The 16,285-nt window shown below is 38.4% G+C and overlaps 1 protein-coding gene across 1 annotated transcript in view; it reads right to left on the reverse strand.

Annotated features, from left to right (window-relative positions):
• Positions 1–15,854, reverse strand: part of CYYR1 (cysteine and tyrosine rich 1) — a 102,996-nt gene extending 87,142 nt beyond the window's left edge. Inside the window, exons 1-2 of the mRNA XM_045785476.2 lie at positions 15,471–15,854; positions 10,244–10,346 (exon numbers count right to left, since the gene is read on the reverse strand). Of these exons, the coding sequence (XP_045641432.1) occupies positions 10,244–10,346; positions 15,471–15,543 (176 nt within the window). The 5' untranslated portion in view covers positions 15,544–15,854. The remainder of the gene's footprint in view (positions 1–10,243; positions 10,347–15,470) is intronic.
• Positions 15,855–16,285: the final 431 nt, after the last annotated feature.

Raw genomic sequence — 16,285 nt, forward strand, 5'->3', positions numbered from 1 at the left:
CTAAAACCGGGGGTATATGACCCGATTGAGTCGATTCTGTTTGGACAGGGTCCGAGTAAAGAAAGATGTACCAGCACATAAATTGCTTTGTCATGACAACATATTCCATTCAGAATGAACTGAAAAGCCATGAATCCTATCTTTTAGATGACATAAAACACAAAAAGCACATAGAAGAAAATAAAGGCATTTACTGTTCCTACCATAGAAGGTTTATTCAGGCTGATTAGTGAAGAACAGATCAATTTTCACAGAGGCGCAGGAATTTTGAAGGGATAGAAAATACTTTAAGGGAGGCTGAAATAGATGTAGAACACTTTTCAAAAGGCTGATTAAATATAGAAAGGGAAGAAATCACAGTGTCTTTCCGAATTTCCCTGGGGCTCCGAGGTTGGCTTGCTCTTCTCTTTCATACACCTGTCTTCTACACCTATTTCAACAGGCACCTCTCGGCTTTGTACTCTCAAATCTATCTGTGAGTGCTCCGGGCTTCCCACTGAGTTCAGATTAGTACATTTCACCAGTTGAAGGCCCACTGAACTAGGCCTATAGGCTAGAAAGCCCATTACCACTGCTCCCCCGCTTCTCCGCCACTCAACATAATTAAAAATGGAATTAATTCCCCTTTCTGAACCTTCTTGAATATTTCGTATTAGTTCCCAGCACACCATCCACCCAATCATCCAAAGTGAAAGCTCCAGAATTAAATTTGGGCTTGTTCCTTTCTTTTAGCCCCAGTTGCTGGCCCCACATTCTATCAGTCAGCAACTCCTTTCTCTCCTACCATTTCACCCCCTAGGATAGGACATTGTCACTTGGCACCAGGCTTGCCCACCCAAGTGTGCTTGGAGGATGGGCTGCCTGGCCATTCCCTGGCCGTTTGTTCAAGTTGCAGAATTTCAGGTCCCACCCCACCCGTACCAAACCAGAAGGTGCATGTTATTAAGATGCTGTGATACTTACAAGGAGAAATACGCATTTGGTCTTCATTCTATTTCTGGCACAGAGCTCCTAAAACCCTTGAAATTTCCTAAAGGTGTCTTTTGTTACGTTAATGAGGTAACTTTCAGAAAGCATCTGAGGATGGGGGCTGGTTGCCAGGGGAACCAACCACGTGATTAGAGGTTTAGAACTCTCAGTCCCACCCACCAATCTCTGGGGAGGGGAGTGGGGCTGGAGATTGAGTTCAGTCAGACCTATGTCATGAAGCTTCCATAAAACCCCAAAAGGACAGAGTTTGGAGAGCTTCCAGGTTGGTGGACATGCAGAGATTTGGGGAGAGTGGAGTGCTAGGGGGACACGGAAGCTCAGAGCCCTTTCCCTATGCCTTGTCCTAGGGATCTCTTCTATCTGGCTGTGGCTGAGTTCTTTCTTTTAATAATAAAATAAGTAAAATATATCTCTGGGTTCTGTGAGCCACTCCAGCAAATTAATCAAACCCAAGGAGGGGTCGTTGGAATCTCCAATCCTATACCTGCTCGGTCAGAAGCAAAGGTGACAACCTGGACTTGCCATTGATGGCTGAGTGGAAGGGGGTCTTGGAGGACTGAGGCCTTCACCTGTGGGATCTGATGCTGTCTCCACAAACAGGGTCAGAACTGAGTTCATCGCTTGGTGACACAGGAAAACCCACACAACAGAATTGGGCTCAGAATCATAGGTGTCCAGGTGATTCATTCCAGCCATCATCAGGCTTCCATTGCTTCCTTCTTTTTTATTGAAAGATTTTCAAAGATAGGAATTACGGATAATAATATAAAACACCCCCATACCCCCATATTCCCCACCCAGACTCATTCCATGTTAGTAATGTATATTTACTTCAGTTGTTTAATTTTTTTTAGTAATAAAATACTAGAGTTCAAAGGCCTCCTCCCTGTTCTTCTCCCTAGGTGACCGACTTGTCCCAGTTTGCCAAGGACTGTCCCCATTGTAGCAGTGAAAATTCTGCATTCTAGGAAACCTCTCAGTCCTGGAAAATCCTAAAACTCATGCATACCCTTCTTTCCCTCAGATAATTACACATTTACCACATGCCCACGTTTCCAGTAATACACAGAATTATTTTATGTGTTTAACTCTGTACGAATAGTATCATGTTTTGTACATTCTGTTTCGGTTAGCTCTTTTCCACACAGCATTACCAGTTTTGAGACTTACTACAATGATACATTTTCATGCACTGATTTATTGTCATTGTTGTATCCCATTCCATCGTATGAACGTACTCTATTTATCCATTTCCTTCTGATGGAAATTTAGGTTGCTTCCAATGTTTTGCTAGTTTAACATGTCCACCAATATGATAAATACCACCTTTTGCAGATCTGGGAATTTCGCAGGGAATATATGTGGGAGAGGAATTGCTAAACCCTAAAGTATGCCCATCTTATTCTTGACTGCATGTGGTCAAATTGCTCCCCAAGTGCTGGTAACAGTTTTTCTTCCTCCACCAGCAGTGTGAGTCCCCTTCACCTTGGCTCACATGTCTCAGTACGGTCTCACTTAAGAGCACTGATAGCCTGACAGGTGTGAGATGGTATTGCAGGTCCTTGCTTAACTAGCCAGCTGAAACATCTTCCATATGTTTATTGCCCTTCCACTTTTCTGCTCTGTTACTTTTTTTGTGTACACACATTGCCCATTTTCCTATTGAGCATTCTGGATATTAACCTTTTGTGAGTCATATGAATTGCAAGTATCTTCCCCAAGTGGGGGATTTGCCTTATGCTTTGTCTATGGAATTCTCTTGCGTTATATACTAAAATAATTTTTTTAAAGATTTATTTATTTATTAGAGAGAGACAGCCAGCGAGAGAGGGAACACAAGCAGGGGGAGTGGGAGAGGAAGAAGCAGGTTCATAGCGGAGGAGCCTGATGTGGGGCTCGATCCCATAACGCCGGGATCACGCCCTGAGCTGAAGGCAGCCGCTTAACCACTGTGCCACCCAGGCGCCCCTAAAAAATTTTTTTAATGGAGATATAATTCATATACCATAAAACTCACCATTTAAAAGTATATAGCTCATGGGGGTGGAGACGGATGGAATAGATAAAGGGGATTAAGAGATACAAACTTCCACTTATAAAATAAATAAGTCACAGAGATAAAAATCTTTGTTAAAAAGTATACAGTATATTGGTTTTTAGTTTTAGTAGTTTTATTTGTGCTTTTATCTTTTATTTTAGAAATCTTTCCTATACTGATACCATAATGTCATTTTCTCCCTTTTTAAAAAGCTGTAAATGTTTGCTTCTGGCATTTATGTTATTAATCCAATAGGAATAGGCTTTTGGGTGTGGTGTGATGGAGTGATCTAGTTTAATGTTTACCCATATGGATAACTAATGCACCATTTATTAAATAATCCATCCACCTCCCCTGGTTTGTAATGCCATCTGTTATCTATCAAATTTCCATATATACATGAGTCAGTTTCTAAGTTCCACATTCTATCCGTTTATCTATGAACAATATCACACAATTTATTTTCTATAACTTTGTAATAAATCTTGATGTCTCCAAGGCATGTCTCCTCACTCTGTTCTTTCTCATATCTGTCTTTTTTTTTCCCCTACTGTCCCACATAAACATTAGGCCCAGTCCGTCAAAGTCAACAAAAAAATGGTCCAAAACATGGGTATTGATGAGAATTCCACTGAATTTACATAGAGTTCAGGAAGAACTGCCATATCACAGTATTGGCATCCTTACTATATTCCCATCTACAATTTCACAGATATCATAATTTCAAGTGTCTCTTTCAAACTTTGAAATTTTTATATATTTCTATTACTCCATAAATGCCATGCATATATTATAGCTTGATTTCTTACGAGGTATCTTATAGTTGTTGATGTTGTAAATGAGATTGGTGTACTACATAAATATTCCATTGTCTGAGCGTTGCTGATATATAGGAATACACTAATTTTTGTACACTGAGCCTGCATGCTGCAATCCTGGTGAGTTCTCATTCATTTTTATAGTCCGAGGAGTATAGGCAATCATATCATTTAAAAATAATAATAATTTGGCTCCTTCCTTTCCAATTCTTATCACCTCTTTTTAACTTATCTTGTTCGTTACACTGACCAGAGCAGTAGGATGCTGAATAGAAGGGCTAGAGGCTAGCTTGCCTTACAGTTGCCTTTAAAGCGAAAGGTTCTAATATTGTATCACTAAGTCTAGTGTTTGAGGTAGGGGTGGTTTTTTGGATTTTTGTTTGTTTGTTTGTTTTTTTAAGATATTTATAAGGTGAAGACATTTTCCTCTATATTCTTAGTTTGCTGAATGTTTTCTTTTAACTCTAAGTAAGCGATGAATCTTATCAATTGCTTTTCTTTTCAAGGTTAATCTAGAATTACTCTCCTTTAAGAACCTTTCCTAGGACCCTAAAGTTGGACTAAAGGCACCTCCTCTCTAATTCCACTGCATTTTTTGCTCTCCCTGGTAGATTGAACTATCTCTTATACATCTATGCTCCCCGGTAGCTTATAAACAATTCAAGGGCAAGAGCCATTTTGATTCAAGGCTATATCCCCCAGAACCTGGCGTAGAACATAGAACATCTCTATACATATTTACAGATATAATTTCCTGAGAACATGTTGTAGAAACTTCATTTCTTCTTAAAAACAAATTATGTTTCTGACATTTAAACTTAATTTACAAAGGCAATTATGATGAAATAGAATATAAATTTGACTAAGAAGAGTTTTAGATTTCTAGATGTTTACATTTGCTCTTAATAAAATAACCCATAAAATATAAATGGCTTCTGAGAAACACTGACTTAATTCTTATATTAAACATAATTTGTTACTACATTTGAAATCAAATTAATATTTGTTTTAACATTATATTAATTATTTATCTTTGTGTCATGATTAAAAATAAGACCCCCCACAAACTTCTATTTGCTCAGTAAGCACCTTCCAGAGTTGTGTTTTTAGTATCTAAGTACTAAGAATATTTTAAGTTAATTAATTTAAATGATGTTTTTACCAATACCAATAGCCTTTCAAAATACATTATGTTCCAGTCAGTATTTGAAGGGCCTCATGTGTTTTATTTAGAATGCTCAGCTACATAATGAGTGTACGACTTCAAATGCCATTTGAAAATATGAAACCTTTATATCTTTTAACTTGGTTTTGCTTCCATGCATAACATGGCTCTAAAATCACGTGGTGATATTTATTAGCTGTCCTGACAAAACTGTGGGCAATACATCTTTCACATTTCATTGAGAAGAAAAGAAACTTCATCCCCCCAGGATCTCCATTATTAGTTCTTCTTCTTGATTTTTCCCCCATGGGAATTTTGTGTTGGCCGGATGGTGCTCTGAAATCCCTAGACAGAGCTGTCTTTTACAGAGGCAAACTGGAAGAGCAAAAATCTATTTTTGAGCAAAAGGATTAAATCTTATATCTTGTTATCTGGCTCACTAAGTCCACCCTAGGCATTATTGGGTTCATATTCAATATTGGGCAATGCTCTTTTTTCCTCACATAGCAGTTTCCCTTCATTTCCAGTAAGGTCCTGTTTTTACTTTGTTCCATTACTAACAGTAATTAGGCACTCAATTACCCCCCCTCTCCCCTTGAATTCTTCTAATTCTAAAGAGTACTCTACAACCACATCTTCGTGCTGGATCCTCTCTCTCTCAGGAATGTCAATTCAACTTCATCAGCAGCAAAAATTGAAATATCCCTTTCCATATTCATCACAGATGTTTATTTTTCATGGGCAAGAGTGGCTGAATGAAATATTTGAGAATCAATTTGATGAGAAATTGTTTACTTCTTGAGTTGGCCCAATCCTCACTTTCAAGCATAGTAAGGCTTTTAATCTTCAGGTAGTCACCCCTGTGATGAAAAATGTCAAAAATGGAGAAATAATTCCAAGGTCACATAATCTGTCATGTTGTTCTAAATAGTGCAACATTACAAAGTGTTTATTCCAAATCCATTCTCTATGGCATGAAGAAAATAATGTCCATGTGGCATCTTCTCACCTGTGTCCTTTGTCATGGCAATGTCTAAGAATGTGTCATTTCTATATAAAACCAGCTATCTTATTTCCAGAAAAATAATGGATTATTTTGTTTCCGTTTTTCTAGGTATGGTCAATAAAAGTATGTAATCTACCAACAAAAGTATATGAAAGTCAGGACTTATCTTTTGTCTTCCCTACTTACTCATTTTCCATATTCAAAGTTTAACCTTCGCTCTCCAGCAACAGTGAACGACATGGGTTTTCCCAAACTGATCATCTCCTTTCTTGTATCTTTGCCTTTGCAACTGAGAGTCTCTCTCTTTCTGGAATGTACCTGCCTTTCTTTACTGTCCATTTATGTAAATATCTACTCTTCCTTCAATACTCTGATCCAGTGTCATGTTTATGAGACTTTCTCTATACATTTCCTTCTAAACACACACACACACACACACACACACACACACACACACACACAAGACATAGCTGTTTTCTCTCTTCCTGGCCCTCCAGTGACACTTTATAGATTAATTCATTGAATTAGAATTATTTGTTTACACTTTCTTCTCTTATTAGATTGTGAAATCCTAGAGGTCAAGGTATATCATTTATTCGTTTTTGGATCCCAGAATCTCAGTACTGCCATGGTAATTGAAGGGCACTCCCTATGTGTTTGTACATAACTGATTGCATAGTATATGCTGACTTCTGTAAAAGCATTCTTAAATTCTGAAAAATGGTACTATTTTTCTATATTGAGCTTATTATCTGTAACCATAATGACCAAAAGTAAACATGCTATTTTAAATAGACTTCTGTTAAATAGACTTATTGTGGTGATCATTTTGCAATATATACAAATACTGAATCATTATGTGGTACACCTGAAACTAATCTAATGTTATATGCCAGCTATATTTCAGTTAAAAAGTTGATACACTATTTTAAAAGTTGAATTTTTAAAATTCTTCATGAGACATAAGTAAAGTTAAGAATGTTTAACTGAAAGGGAAAGGAAAAGAAAAAAATGGGGGGATGTATAATTTGAATTTATTTGTCAAAATTAACTCATATTTAGAATATAAAATGTCTATAAGGGAGGGGCCTGAGTAAAATAAGAGTTTTCAACTAAAAGGTAAGTTGAAAGTTTGCTCTTGTGATCTCTTTAAAAATGAGCCTTCCTGGTTAATTTGCAAAACAGAAAGGTGAGCTGAAGTAAACAGAGTTAAGGGCTAAACATCTTTATTCTGATTATTTTAGAGGGGCCTCAGCAATGAGGATTGAGTATACCTTACCTTAGCAATTTGTGAGCGGTCTAGAATGACCCAAATTGTATTTTGCCCTCTTTTTAGCTCATTTTAAATGGAGCCAAAATATCTTCTATTTTGAAAAATAAATGAAAACAGAAACCAAATTATAAACAATTTATAAAATTAGTAATTTAGGATACATAACATTCCGTTATGTTTATTGCTTTCTTCCTTATTACTTTTCTAATAACTACAAAGATTTAATTTTCTGTTAAGATGATTAAAATGATTTTAGTAAGAATGTGCCTGGATACTTGGAAGAGAGGAAGTGTAGTTTATGAAGTCCAAAATAGCAATATTTGAAAACATGTGCATGAAAGAACTTTAGTAAGCATTCTTGGAATGACTTTTTTTTCCTATCTCCTCCCCCCCCCCCCCCCCCCCGCCAACCCCAACTTAAAAAAAAAAAAAAAAAAGAAAAGCCTTGGGTGGAGTTAAGAACTCTTTTCAAATCCTAAACAATAAGTGGAAATCCTGAAAATGTATTCTCCTTTATTCAGTAGGGAAAACACTTTAAAGCTTCTCTCTCTCTTTTTTTTTTTCCTCCTAAGAATTGTTTAGCAAAGGATTTACTTAGTGGCTTCTATTTTGAACAGAAAATTCAGTTTTAACAGCCTGAAATATAATGCCATCTGTGTTTTTTCTTCTCCCCCTACTCAAAACACAATTCCTTTTTTCAAACATAACAAGTACATGGCCCAAATAACCCAGATAAATATATCAATTCAACGAATTCTTTACTTTAACCAAGGGTATAATTAAAGAGTTAGAGTATGTGCCATAAAAATGTAAATGTGGGGGCGCCTGGGTGGCACAGCAGTTAAGTGTCTGCCTTCGGCTCAGGGCGTGATCCCGGCGTTCTGGGATCGAGCCCCACATCAGGCTCCTCCGCTATGAGCCTGCTTCTTCCTCTCCCACTCCCCCTGCTTGTGTTCCCTCTCTCGCTGGCTGTCTCTATCTCTGTCAAATAAATAAATAAATAAATAAAATCTTAAAAAAAATGTAAATGTGAGTGCAAATATAAAACATACAAAACACATTTGTACATTTAAATTTTTTAAGTTCTAATTAAGTAATTTTGTCTTCTCTCTGTATTTACCAGGGTAGAGGTAGCTATGAGGTGAGAAGTTAAGGGCACAACAGAAACCATGGTGGACATTAGCAGATGGAACCAGGAGCCAGGGGACCAAAGAATCACAGAATCCCTCTGAAGTCAGTTTTCCCAAATCCATACCACCTGCTGGGCCCACTTACACATCTACCGGAAACAGCAATAGCTGGCATGTGGAATTCACTCAAAAATAGAATTGAAATTCAGTAATAATGTATTTTAAACTACTTTAAAAGTGAGAAGTGATATACAAATGTGAAATATCATTATATATTTATATTCAGGGTATTCTGAGCTGATTAATTCCTGTAAATATCATTTTGATTGATCTCTAATGTAAAAAGGGGACTTAATCCCTTTTCCAACAAGATTCCCATGAGAAAAATTTCAAACATTTTATTTAGGATTTATTTTGCATTTCAAAGAATGCTTAAAATTCCACTCATCAATCTTTATTACAGCCTGACATTTCTTATATAGCCATGATAGACTTCAAGAGTATCTCGAAATATGATTCCTTTTGGCTTTATTCAGAGAGACATGATCTCTAATATCAGCCCCAACTCTGATTCTAGAAAGTTTATGTGGTGCCAGGTTTTCTATCCTCAGAACGGAGGATGAGTTATAAGCCATGTCAGTGGACATATTCCTAAAATAGCAGGCACATTTCCCTTCATGCCTAATCTTTCCTGTTTCTACTAAAGCCTTCACAGGCCAGGGGTTAAGCCACAACAGAACGGTTTCCAAATCATCCTGATATTCACTTGAAAAGTAAAAACTAAGGAGCTAGTCTGAGAGGCTAAACTCTTACTGTTATTGGAAAGCCATGGGTGATTTGTGGCTCCAAAAATTCTTAACATTTCTAATTTTCTGATTTCTCGACTTCAAGATTGTGTAAGTAGAACTGAGATTTGTACACCTTTCAGACATACAACCTTGAAAGCAGTCCTTGTTCTCCATTTCTCTCTGCCCAGAAGCATCTCCAAAACAAATTCTTTCCTTTCCTTTTTTCTTTTCTTTTTTCTTTTCTCTTCTTTTCTTTTCTCTCTTCTTTTCTTTTCCTTTCTGTGGGCTCTACACCCAGGGTTGCACCCAACGTGGGGCTTGAACTCATGACCCCGAGATCAAGATCTGAGCTGAGATCAAGAGTCAAGACATTTAACTGACTGACCCACCCAAGTATCCCTCCAAAATAAATTCTTAATTTGTTATGGGGAAATGCTCAACATATCCTGTGTGTGTATGTTTCATTGACGTTTGTAGTTGGTTACCACTTCACACTGTTGATGGCCTTTCTTGGGCTCTAAACTTATTTCCTGAAGTTGCTTAATATGCATTATGTAGAAAATCGACATTTCATATCTCAAGTGTTTTCCATTCATAATGTCTCTTTTCCCTGATATCTACTGAATGGGTTAGACAAATACATAGCAAAATAAACTAGCCATAATTAAATGACAAATTCTAGCCTACAAATCCTTCAACAAAGCAGACAAAAGCGTATAATTTACAATGTTAAAAAATAATCAATGATATGAATGCAGTCGACTAAAACCATTATTATTCTGGAACACAAATTAAGCAGTAAAAGAATATTTTTTAACTCCCTTCTAATAAAAGCAGCTTATTTTGCATATCAATTTGCACATTTTGTCAAATATAAAACACTAGGTAGTGATGAGTGTTTAGTATCTCCGTGAAGATTTCATGTCAATAATGACTCTCAAAATTTCTTGCCCCTACCTGTAACATAGTACTTTCTGAAAACATAACTGAGCAATGGGAAGAGCATCAGTATTGCCAAATCTGACCAGTACTCACGAGAGGATATTCCCAATATAAGCGTAGTAGGAGCAGCAGTAGGGCGTGGTCCCATCACAGCAGTAAGATCTGCAGTCTTTCCCACACTGAGCAAGGCAATCCTCTGCAAAATAAAACCACATATGTCCTTCACAGTTCTGAAATCACAGCTTCATGAAAAAGTCTTCTATTTCATATCTCACCCAGTCAACGATCACTCTTCAGTGCCTTTAGATATTCATTTTATGTACTCAGAATTCCAAGACATGTGTAAGCATCTAAACTAGTCTTCCTTCCCTCCTGGACATTAATCTAGAAGAGGCAAAGATCACTATTTTTTGAATTTCCTGGTCAAGCACCATAATTGATAGTCAGAATTGTTGAATGAGACAGTGAAAGGAGAAATGAATGATCCAACGAATGAGTCATTCAGTTTTTCAATAGAATTCTTATAATTTTGAAATGATAAAAGTCTTGACTTGAGGGTAGTACTCCCAATTAACTTCATTTTATGGAAAGTGTTATTGACATATATATCTCAACTGGAGATAATTTTAAAATGATGTATATTTTCATGACAGTGTATTAATGTTATCCTTTCTCTACATTTTTTTATCTTAATAATTACAGTTTGCACACATATGGTAACACAAATGAGTCTGCATATCCTGTCAATCCATCTGGATTGGAAGATAATGAGTTAGTTGTAGGAAGAGGTTCCTGTAGATAACTAACTTGTAAATACTTAAGAATTTATTTAATGCCAGATTTAAGAATCAATAAGTTATGAAACAGCACTGTGGGAAGGGGAAAATGTATTTTTCTGAGTAAAAAGGACATGTTGGAGCTGATAAAACCAAATTACTGTCTTTTTTTCTGTATGTTTTTGGTAATGAAAAGTAGACCCAAAATGCTGAATAAAAGTTACCCTAGCTTTTAAAAAGTCTTTGGGCCACCTAAATGATTTATGTTAAGATCATTTCGTTATAATCAGTGGTATAAATTATAATGGATATGTGCGTTTTGGGTACATGATGAGGAAAACACTAAGTTATAGGCTGGTAATGTAAGTTATGTGTTTAAGAACCACAAAATAAGCCCTTTCCAGCTCATTCTCTACAGGTAACATCAACTATGATCTACATTATATAATTCTTTTGCTTTCCTGTCAAATCATAACTGAAAAATGCACGATGTTACACTGTATCTGCATGTCCATGTGCTTGATTTATCTAGAAAGGAAAATTCAGATTTTGTTTTTAAATCACCTCCCTGGCAGGATGATTTTTGACAAATGGATGTGATTAAAAGTTCATTCACCTTTGTCAATACTGCATGGCTTTTGCAGAGCAAGTGAAAATATTCATATTTTTCCCCTTAATTTTATTTCTACCTTAATGTTTTCTTCTGAGATGTCATAAGAAGAAATCAGAGAAAAAAATAATTACCCTTGTAATACTCAGTAACTGTACTTAAAACTACTGTTAAAATTTGAAGACAGAAACACTCTAATGATTTATTGACAGTGTATGCTTTTTCCAGAGTACATCACATTTTTTAAGGTTATTTATTTTTTCATTTTCTCAGTGAGTTTCTACAGCTCTCATTTTTAGTGGTGTTTAGTTCATTCAAATATTTAGACTAGTTAGTTGTCTCAAGAGGCTTCACAGTGATGTTTTGCTTCGTGTTTTTAAAGCCATTCAGATAGTGGGGAGCTGAGGTCCCCACTTCTGTCTAAGCAGGACAGCCCCTATGTAAGTAGTTTCATGGAGTGCGTTTTGTTTTGTTTTGTTTTTTTAAGATTTTATTTATTTATTTGACAGAGAAAGACAGCCAGCGAGAGAGGGAACACAAGCAGGGGGAGTGGGAGAGGAAGAAGCAGGCTCCCAGGGGAAGAGCCTGATGTGGGGCTCGATCCCAGAACGCTGGGATCACGCCCTGAACCGAAGGCAGACGCCCAACGACTGCGCCACCCAGGCGCCCCTTCATGGGGTGCGTTTTGAATGACACCATGATAGTGACATCTTACTCAGCTCTCCATGAATATTAAAGATCCAATTACTATTATTGTATTCCAATTACTACTATTATAAGGACATGGTGTTATCAAAATATTTTGAACCAATGTTACAGGAAACCAAGCCCATTATCTTGTAGCCAAGAAGCTGGATTATACCTGCAGCAAACATCAAGATCATGTCATACATTGTTCATTTTTTTATGGCATTTTCCAGTGCTCCTGTCAACTTCCCAGAATTAAACAACTGAAAAGGGCAGATTTAATAGTACGGCAAATACATTCACAGTCACATTTCCAAACTGAGGTTTTGACCACACCTCAAATCTTATTTTAATATGTTAGTTGTTTTCTCCAGTTTATTTGAGAATAATTCTATGAAGATCAGATTTGGAAGATACCAGAGCATTTTCTCACTTGTAAAGAATGGAACATTCCAATTGTTTCAGAAGATAAATGTATTACTTCTAATATTCAAGTTAATATCCTTGAAAAATAGCTAGTTGAAATTTCCTCAGTGACTTTAATTAAAGGCATGGTCTGGAAGAAGGTTCTCCAACCCTCACCCCGCCTTAAGGAATGTGTAGCACAGGAAAAGCAACATCTGGCTGCAAGCACTTGCTCAGAAATGGTTCTTGTAAGCTACAGCTGAGGATAAGAGAGGAAGGAAAGGGCGGGGACAGAAGTCACTGGCTGAGGCCAGGAAGGTAAAACCTTGGCCAAATCCTGTCTTTGTCGCCTGCAGTGGGAGTTGGATAATAATATAAACTTCACTGGGTCTCTTTCCAAAGGTGGTTCCACAGCAAAACATGATGCTTCAGGCAGAGAAACTCTGCTCTTACATCCTTAACGAATGCAACGTGAATTTAATGCATTTGCTTTGGGGGAAAATAATTCGGGCGATGGGCAATGCATCTACTTAGGTTTTTGTCCCATTAAAGCTGGCAATTCATTTAACAGGGTGTCTCGACTAGTATAGGTGCATTGTCTCCCCATCTAACTCCACTCCTCTCTTCCAGCCACATCTCTTGGTTCCAACCAAAATGAATTCTGTATTTTTGTAAATAGGTATCTCATGATTTTTGCCTTTGTTCACATTATATCCTACTCCATTCCCTTATGTCCAAGGTTTCCCTATCAAAGGTCTAGTTCCTAAAATTCCTCTTTAATTCAATTTCTCTGAGCAAATATTTATTGAGCTCTTCTTGTGGGTCAGGTATTTTGCTAGTCTCTGGATATTACGCTGAACAAAACAGACAGACATTATCTTCATAGAGCTTACACTCCTAAGCCAGAGAGGAGGTCCCCTCCTGTGAACACCTATAGCACACAACTATACTTTCCGACGACACAGCCTTCTATACATTGAAGTAGGCCCACCTTATCTCCCAGATAAGACTCCGAGCATGGCTTCTGTCCTATACATCACGCAACACACCTCACTCAACAAATATTCGGTAAATAAATATGGCAAGCATAAAAGGGCTTCTGAAGCAAAGGGTTCAGGAATTAACACCAAAGAACACATTAGCTAAACATTTCTTGTCAGACAGTAAGTAGCTCATTATTACTGGCTTGTGATTACTTTGTAGCTTACTAGGGAGGGATGCGGAAGGAGCGAAGAAATGCATGGAGGAAAACTTTCTAAACTAACCAAACTTGTTGCCGGCCAGCTCTTGGATTTCCTGACGTCCGGCGACTGTGCACCTAGCACTGGGGGCACAGGAGGAAAGGAAGGAAAAGTGTGCACATTAGAAGCTTTCAGTTTACCACAGGGAATAAAATAGACAAAAGAATAAGTTGTTGTTCAAGGGTGTGACTGAGTAAAGACGAGTGAGGTCCTATTCTGTTTTCTAATTTTTGTTTTCTTTGGATAAACAGAGGAGGTGGAAAGAATCATTGCTTCAAATGAACTAATAAGATTTTAATATAAAACTAATATTAATGCAGTTGTTTCTCTCAGTCTCTCAAATTCTGAAAACCTCACACACTGTAATTAAGAGAAATAAGCATTGTAAACAGGTTAGAATGTGGTTTCTCCTCATTGAATGGGAAGTACTTTTCCTACTTTTACAAATTTTTGTATTTGAAAGTCAGCATTTTCCTTGCAATAAAGTATCTTTTAAATAACTTATAGACAGCCACTAATTTATATTTACATGTACACATTGAAAATTTCTATAGAAGTTTAGAGAGTCATTTCTGGCAAGGTTGAATGAATTCAATTCTCTTGGTGTTCAAGTAACAATGTTGAACGTCTTCGTTTCTGTTGCAGTATCTTTGTAAGTATCAAAAGCTAAGTCAGTGCTATGTAAATTTCCTGCTGCCTGTGATTTTTATCCTAGGAAGTGAGAGACTTAAAAACATTTTACAAACAACTTTGCTTTTAGAGTGTTTTATGAATACAAAGCAGTGGCGAAACCTTACACATGTAATTAACTTTATATATGAATAACCAATGAAAGGCCATTTTGAGCTCCAAGTCACAAAACAAGAAAACCGCTTGGCTCCATCAATTATCAGCAATTCTCAGGAAGAATAATTAGGAGGAGGGAAATGAAATCCCTTTCACCTATAAACAGAGCTTAACGAAATCAATGAAAAGAGATTAGTCTCTGGGTGAATTTACACCCCTTGAAAACCTTATATTTGAACCCAAAGCATCCAGTTATCCAGACTACTACACTTGAGAATGATCTAAAGAAAAAACCCAAAGGTCTGAAGCTTTTTATTTCGAAATATTCAGAACGTGGAGGTGGCAGGGGCAGTGGGTAGCCTATCCTGAAATGGAAAAGTCACATTAGTTTATTTTAAAACTTCAGCAAATACCTCTAATCTCAGGTGCTTTTTAAAGATGCTTTTCTCCCACCCTCAGCCTCTGCCCTTCACCCTCAGATTCCGGAGTGGTGGATAGGATTCGATCAATTTTAGGCTATCCAAAGAGTAAAATTCCCTAAATGTGGGACTGGGGTTTTTAAGCTGCTTGCGGAGAGAGAAAGGAGGCGAAAAGGAAGAAAGGGAAAGTTAAAGAAAAGGAACAAAGCAAAACCGCGTGGAGGTCGAGCCGAGGGTCCCTGCGCGCCGGCTTCTGTGGCTGCCCAGCGGGGACCACACAGTCTTGGCCCTCCCACAAAGGTCCCCGTGCGTCCCGCCCAACCCGCGTAGCCCCGAGGGCGACCCAGGCTCAGTCCCAAGTCCCCTTCCCCTCTCCCGCCACCCCAAGCCACTGACCTGCGCAGACAAAGAACAGGACCAACTTCGGAAGCAAGATCCCTGGACACCCGGGCAGCCTCCGCGCGTCCATGCAAGCCGGTGGCCGGAGGTTGCGCGCCAGGACAGACGGACAGACAGACTGGAAAGAGGGCTGGCAGCGAAGGGAGAGCCCGAGACGCGGAGGGGCTGGAGGGTGATCAGAGGGGGAGGGCAGCACTCCCGAGATGGGGGTCGCGGGGAGACCGGGCCATTGCCCTGGGAGCCTTCCGAGGGGAGCCCGGGCTGGCCCGCGCGGGGCTGCGCTGGGACGGGTCTCTTTGTCTCTGCCCGCAGCGCTCAGGCGGCAGACGAGGCAGCCCGCTCCTGCGTCCTGGGCCACCCGGGCTCACATTTCATCTCCGCGGGTGGCACCGACGTGGGACTGGGGGCGGAGGTGGCCCCGACTCCTCCCCACCCTCCGGTCCTTCCTTCTGTAGAGGGACTCCCTCAGCTAGATGGAACTTTTTCTAACCCTATGTTTTGGCTATTGCTGTGTAGTTTAGCAAGCTCCTTTTTCTTCTTGCCCTCTACTCCAGTTTTTCCTTTAGAAGCAATAGGTGAAGAAGAATTTAGTTTTTTGTTTTTGTTTTTATCTTTAAACGAATGTAGAGAATTTTCAGGGTTGAAGGTACGGGACAAAGAAAGCCAATAAGGAAAGCCCAGGAGAATTAGAAAGTACAGGAGTGTAGGGTATCTCTGCTGAAAGCTGATAAAAAGTTTATTTGTTAAACATCTAAGGCATTGCCAATAAAGTCATGGAAAACACAAAAAGAATGCACACTGTCATCACTATT

Source organism: Ursus americanus, chromosome 4 (assembly GCF_024610735.1).
Source record: "Ursus americanus isolate L20-20 chromosome 4, mUrsAme1.1.p, whole genome shotgun sequence".
NCBI classification, from domain to species: domain Eukaryota; kingdom Metazoa; phylum Chordata; class Mammalia; order Carnivora; family Ursidae; genus Ursus; species Ursus americanus.